This window comes from Saccostrea echinata, unplaced genomic scaffold, assembly GCF_033153115.1.
Source record: "Saccostrea echinata isolate AGI-Se365-2 ecotype Australia unplaced genomic scaffold, CSIRO_AGI_Sech_v1 ptg000009l, whole genome shotgun sequence".
Lineage (NCBI taxonomy): Eukaryota > Metazoa > Mollusca > Bivalvia > Ostreida > Ostreidae > Saccostrea > Saccostrea echinata.
The window spans coordinates 32,108,750-32,115,763 of NW_026889758.1; the positions used below are offsets into that span (position 1 = coordinate 32,108,750).

Below are 7,014 nucleotides of genomic sequence, written 5' to 3' on the forward strand. Positions count from 1 at the left end.
ATGGCATAACTTAATGAAGCATTTGACAGTTTTAAATAAAAGAAGTTCCATGGTATTTTTAAAATAATTTATTAAATATATACAATGTATACATCTGTACATGTAAATGTTATTCATAATATGTATTTACAAATGGTGGATAACTACTGCATAGAAAAAAAAACAAAGGCAGTATGTATACTGTAGATAAGTGTATAAATCAGTCTCTCATGAAGTTTTTTGCATATTGAATTAAGAATGCTGTTTTCAAAGGATTTTGATTTTCAGAAACCTGTTTTCCATAATGCTGTAAACCAAGTGCATACATTTTGATTTCTTTTATAATAAATTATCAGTTAAGTTGGCCATTATTGAAACAGAGTCTAGGTTAAAATCCAACTGAAAAATATATCAACAGCAGCTTTTATATAAAAAATTGTGCAAAATGCAACAACAAAAAAATCCTTGGAAGTTCAGACAACAATTTATATGCTTGACTTCTGTCTGGCTGTGTATTTCTGTGGTTATTTTAGTTAAAGGGAATGGAGTTTCCTAGCTTACTACAGGGTAAACATCATCACCTGGAACCCCCATCATGATCATGAAGTAGTTGACATCTTGTTCTGCTCGATGGGAATCTAAATATGTGTGACATGATACTTCATATTCCTGGGTTCCAAATGGAGTTCTGAAAGGAATCAGAAAATTGTGTATCACACAGCTGAGATGGGAAGGAAAGCTAAAGACTCTTGACTAAGGTATAAGTAAGTGATCATGTGGTGTAGTATAATATTTTGATACTACCAAATACTGAACCCTGGGTTCAATATTATATATTGCATAATATTTTGTACCTAGGTTCACTTTTTGACTGTGATCTACCGGTAATCCCCCCCTTTCATTACACATTGAACCCAGATTCATAATATTATGGCTAAATAATATATTTGCCCCAGGTTTAATTTTTCACAGCAAAATATTGATTTTTCTCCCTCAATTACTACAATGTAGTTTTTTTTTCTTGGGGGGTGGAAAGAAAAGGTTCAAGATATTATGACTGCAATTAATATTGAACCCGATTAGATGTCAATTGTTAAGAGGAAGAGCTAAAAATTATTATGATTGAGAAATGTTGACCCAGTTCAAGTTTATTTTTGTTTTTGGTAAGGGGGTGAAGATATGACTGCAATATATCAACCCCCCCCCCCTCCCCCTGCATTAGACTTCAATGGTTAAGAGAAGACTGGGTTCAGAATAGAATGGTAAGAAATGTTGATCCTTCTATTGTTTTATTTTTGGTGTGGGTTAGGAGGAGAGAACTCAATTTAAGATTTTATGGCTGTGAAATACTGAACCCCCATTAGACTTCAACAGTTTACAGGAGGATTTTAAAATATAATGGTTGTGAAATGTTGAATCCCTTTAAGGGATGGAAAGGAAGAGGGGGTTCAAGATATCATGGCAGCAAAATACTGAATCCTTGTTATACTTCAATTGTTAAAAGGAGGGAGTTAAAAATATGGTTAGAGAAGGGGGTTCAAAATATGGCTATGAAATCTTGACTCCCTTACAAATGTTATCTTTTTTCAGTGAGTGTGAAATATTACGGCTGTGATATATCAAAGCCCCATTAGACTTCAAGGGTTAAGAGGAGGGGATTCAAAATATTTTGGCTGGAAAATGTTGACCCCATTACATTTTTTGTGACATGTTTTTTAAGGGATGCTTTTTATGCATTTGAATAGCTTTCATCGACATGTATCAGCATATGAAGTTTGATAATAATATCATGAATAGTTTCTTTTAAACTAGGCTTAATATCATTTTGAGATAAGTGAGGTCATGTTCAAAGGAAGGACCAAGGTCAAAAAATGTTGATGCAGTTGAACAGCTCTGATAATAGGCATATAATGTTTGATAAAAATATCCTAAGTTTCTTTGAAATTGAGATAATCGTTAATTTCAAAAAGTGAGGTTAAGGTCAAAGGAAGGTCAAGGTCAACAACTGTTGATCCATTTGAATAGCTTTCATCAATATGTATCAGCATATGAAGTTGGATAATAATATCATGAATAGTTTCTTTGAAACTAGTTACTTAGCTTAACACAAATTTATGAAATTTGAAGTCAAGGTCAAAGAAAGGGTAAAGTCAAACAATGTTAATGAAGTTGAATAGTTCTCATCAGTGTGTATCAGCATATAAGATTTGATAAAAATATCTGGAAAAGTTTCTTTGAAATTAAGCTTAACACAAATTTAAGAAAAGTGAGGTCAAAGGAAAGGTCAAGGTCAAAAAATGTTCATGCTTTTGAATAGCTTTTATCAATATGTATTAGCATATGAAGATTGATAAAAATATATTGAATAGTTTCTATGAAACTGAACTATATGCAAAGTGTGATGGAAGGACAGATCTAGAGGGACGGAAAACAGACATGACAAAGTCAGACAAACACTATATGCCCCAGCCATATTCATGGTGGGACATAAAAATAATAAAAGTGTAGTTCAGAGGTATGAACTTTGACCTCTCACATAGTCATATTCTTATTTTTTAATGCATTATTTCATTAAATATTCCTGTGTGAAAAGTTAAACTTTGTGACCTTGTGACATTTTTAGACTTATGAATATTATACACTCCAGGGTACAGCTTCAAAATTATTGTGAAGAAATCTTACAAATCATGTAAATATATATGTTAATTCATGTAAAAGGCCATTGGAACATGTACATGAAATTACTCAATCTGATATTGACTTACCTGATGACAAAATTTTCCTCAACTGCCAGATCATTGTTTGTATATTTGTGGTTAATTAAGGTAATAGCATTGGCCTAAAAAGTATAGGAAAACATTTCAATACAGCAACTGAAAATTTTTATCTATTTTTCAGTCATGATGTCCTTGCTTGTTATCTATTTTAATGCTGCATGGAAGCTTTAGAAATTTCACCAAATGGAACAAAGTGTCTCTTACTATATCCCAAATACACATAGTTCATCAAAAACTGAGACAAAGGTCAAATTGTAATTTAAAAAAATAACTCAAAATTTATCAATCTTTTTAAGTAATTGAAAATGCTCACGAAAATGCCACTGAATTCACAAAGTAATGTTTATTAACCATGGTGTTAAGTTCATTTTTTTTTTAATAGTCAACCATATTATTTATGGAAAATTATCATATTTAAAATCTCAAATATATATTCTCAGAAAATGTGCATAAAAGCACCAGCTATGCATTTTCAAATTGAAAATTGACCAACAAGTATATTTTAGGACAAAAAAAAATTATTGAGGCATTTGGAGAAAATTGAATTTTGTTTTTTCTTTTTTCTTTCTTTTTTGTTTGTTTGTTTGTTTGTTTTGTTTTTGCTGAAAAGATCTTAATTTCAAACTTCATATTGAGACTTTTTCAATTAAATAATAATTTTAAGAGTAATTATTCCTGGCTGAAGAGCAGATATTCTTAATAAGTTAATTATAAGATTATATGTTAATATTTCCCTATCTCCAAATGAATTTTTAAAATTAAAATTATAATACTCACTGGGACAGGGATGCCTTCATATTCCATCCTCATCTGTGGATTATAGTGAAGAATTCTCCATTCTGTCATAAAGGACGGCTCACTGACAAATGTCACTTCTTGTTTCCGAGATCTGGCTGCTGATTTCTCCAGAGTGGCATGGCAGCTTGATAAATAAAGCTGCGTGGAAACATTTTGATACTGGTTAAAAATTATTGTTCTTTGTTAAGTGTGAGGAAATCTTAATAATTTTCAATCAGCAGATTCAAGAAACTTTTCATTTAGTGATCATAATTATTTGATTTTTTTTTTTTTAAATTCAACTTAAATATCTTTGTATTGAATTTAATGAATCTTAAATCAAACTTACACTTCCACCCTCTTTATCTAGTGTACAGAGATAAAACAAATCTCCGTACCTCAATGGTTCTCCCTTCTGTTTGCTTCCATCAATGCTGAATGTGAAAATAATTATGCATAAACATTCATGCATTTGTCACTGTTGATCGAGTGATATCAAAATACACTTTTGACTAATGCACATTCAAATGAGTTAAACAGAAATGGAAATTCTGCAGTTTTTAAAAGTTTTCATCCCAGAATAAATGCACTTGTATAAACTATTCTTGAAAAATATATACTAAACCTATTCAAATGTAACACATTGTCATCATATTTGATATTAGGAAATTCTACATATCAGAAGGTATATATCACACAATGTATATGAAAACAATATTATTATATTCATATAAGAAATAAAATTGTTTCATATTGGTGCCATTTTTCCTAACCTTGTTATAACAAAGGAGCTTCTGAGATTGGAACAGAGATCCTTTGAAGCAGATACTTGACAAGGTCCTTCAAGTTTTTGAGCCTCAAGAATTTTGTTGATAGCAGGAGTTACACAAAGCTGACAGGTGTCTCTTGGTTCTTTGTGGGCAAAATATTTAGTACGATCTTTTGTTCCTGGACATCGTAAGCTCACAATATCCCCAAAGTGGACACATCCATCTCTTGATATACTGAGGTCAATCTGTAACAACAGAAATCTTTATATTAAAAATATTGGTCAGACTCATTGACATTTATTTTTATGTGATGGCATGATTCTGGGTAATGTGGAATTTTCAAGCAATGGCAGCAAAACCTGTCTTACCTTATTGAATATAGTTTGTTCTAGTTTCGTTCTTTTTTGGTAAAGGAGCTGTCCTTGTTCCCTTTTTTCTAGGAAGTCTTTTAATGTATCCTACAAAGTAAATTCGTATGATAACATCTGTGTCTTTTTTTTATACAATAAAAAATTGAAATAAAATTTAATATACAAAAAAGTCCTGGTTAACTTAATTGGTTAATTAAAGGACGAACAGCCACAAGTGCTGACGATGGAGAATCAAGCATTTTGTATTGTTCTTATAGTAAGCTTAGATCACCATATGATTGATGACAAAAAAGAAAAAAAAATTCGAAAGAGTTGGGGAATATAACATAAACTACAAATGGTAAAAAAAATTAAAAGTACCTCCTCTAACTGGATATCCTCATTCCAGTTTCCTACACGCACAGAGGGATTGTAAGTCCTTACGTTCGTCATCTCGCACTGTGACTGTACATACAACTACTACTACGGATGTTTTCCTTGGCAACAACTTAGGACCGCACCAAATGAACTTTTTTTGTTGTAAAAAAAAAATTTGTTTTAACTTTAGTTGAAAAGTACCTTTTTATTTATTATACAATAAAAACTAACGTTCTGATTTTTATCTACGGAATTTTTATTCTAAAACTTCTTAAGTTTGAAATTTTAACGGACAGAAACTTTTTTCCCGGCTAGATTCAATTAAGTAATCCTGATGCGTATTACTTTAGGAAGCAATTTCACTTTGAGGGGGCACAACTATACATTTTCAGTTAGGGTGCACTAGGCACTATCAAGTACCAAAATTCCTTGACAAGCAAAAAAAAAAAAAAAGAAAAGAAAAAGAAAAAAAAAGTCATCAGATGTTAATATCATTGAGGGGCGCACAGGCATATTCTATATAGAATAGAATAGAATAGAATAGAATAGAATAGAATAGAATAGGATTTATTACCAAATCAGGGCCCAATGGGCATAAACATATAACATGTATAATTACAGATAGGATAACAGACAGAATACAACATATAATGAAGAGCAATTCTTCCATTTAGTACATTGGTGGTGTTTTGAGTGTCATATGTAGACATAGGTTGTCTTGATTTAAGATATATCTGTATATACATATCGGCAAAACTATTGGGGGGGGGGGGGTGGCACGGGCGGCCGTGTCCCCCGGTTCCTACGGCCATGTATTATATTTAAACTTCTAAAGAAGATGTCAAGAGCATATGTATTACCGCTTTTTGAGAGATTGTAATAATGTGGATAACTTACATTTCCTTTGTCTGATTTGGAAAAAAATTTCTAAAGATTAAATCCAACAGTTATTTTTTAACGCAGTGTTTATCTAAAAAAAAAAATGATGTCCCTGTACACCTTATTTTACCACTCTATAGTTTTTAAGCATCATTATTAAAGAATACTCATTTATCAAATTTGTAAAATCTTTAATCAACCTTTCATTTACTAATCTTGACCTTTAAAGAAGTTTCACAATATTGACCACTGCCGACAAAATACAGATACGCCGTTTAAAAAAATGAAAACAATTTAACTAACATATTAACTCAGAACAGATAAATATTAGAAAGTACCACACTCACATTAATTCATAATATCACCATTTTTAAAAATCGTCTTTTCTTATTCCTTGCCAGATTGGTTTTGTTTTTCCCTGATAGCGACATCATCCAATCAAATGTTCCAAAATTATTCACGTCATATGAGTAATCTGAGCAGGGAAGATAATATTTTTTTTAGAAGGTATGTAAATATTCACCAAATTTCATTGCTTTGTAATTAAAAAACCCATCAGTTATGTTCATTGAAGCAATAGAAAGATGTTAATACATGCACAAGTTTGTATGAAACTGTGCATCGGTTCTGCTGCAGCATGTTTACATCAGGGAGGGTTCCAAAACGATGGATTGGATGGCAAGAACCGAAGTGTTGACAGGAATATAATAATGGAATGTTTGTTACATCTCCTTACCCTAGCTAATGAGGTGCCCTTAGCAAGTATATAGATGTGTTTTATGTTTAACCGACATCTCAAACGTTGTTTTTTTTTATCCTTCTTTTTCCCCAATATCCTTGGTTATATGAATGGCATGGTAAAGGGGTCAAAGATTTTATCAGTATGAAGTCAGTAAAATTGTGAAATATGAAGTGAAAAGAAGAGCTTAGAGCTCAGAAAATGCAGTGTGCAGAGTAGCATTGTCACACATTATTCTGCATGCTGCAGAAATAATTTGTTAGAGCAAGATTGTTTGACTGGAGTCTACATGGGACGTTCTATCGTTAAAATATTTGGGAACGACTTTACTTTACCAGTCCCCAGAAAAACGCGCTAAAATATAG

The 7,014-nt window shown here is 31.6% G+C and overlaps 1 protein-coding gene across 1 annotated transcript; it reads right to left on the reverse strand.

Moving 5' to 3' along the window:
• Window positions 1–52: 52 nt before the first annotated feature.
• On the reverse strand, window positions 53–5,143 carry LOC133183594 (cilia- and flagella-associated protein 161-like). Its single transcript, XM_061318530.1, has 7 exons — window positions 5,035–5,143; window positions 4,672–4,761; window positions 4,307–4,548; window positions 3,883–3,967; window positions 3,534–3,692; window positions 2,745–2,818; window positions 53–667 (listed from the first exon to the last, which is right to left on the reverse strand). The coding sequence occupies exons 1-7, from the start codon at window positions 5,104–5,106 to the stop codon at window positions 532–534; spliced, it is 858 nt and encodes a 285-aa protein (XP_061174514.1). The 5' UTR covers window positions 5,107–5,143; the 3' UTR covers window positions 53–531.
• Window positions 5,144–7,014: the final 1,871 nt, after the last annotated feature.

Excerpts from the sequence above, each read along its gene's own strand:
- LOC133183594 (XM_061318530.1), bottom strand. The coding sequence starts at position 5,106 with ATGACGAACGTAAGGACTTACAATCCCTCTGTGCGTGTAGGAAACTGG. Across the intron at positions 4,549-4,671 it reads AACAAACTATATTCAATAAG|ATTGACCTCAGTATATCAAG; the intron begins GTAAGACAGGTT and ends CTGTTGTTACAG. Across the intron at positions 2,819-3,533 it reads ATGAAGGCATCCCTGTCCCA|GCCAATGCTATTACCTTAAT; the intron begins GTGAGTATTATA and ends TATACTTTTTAG.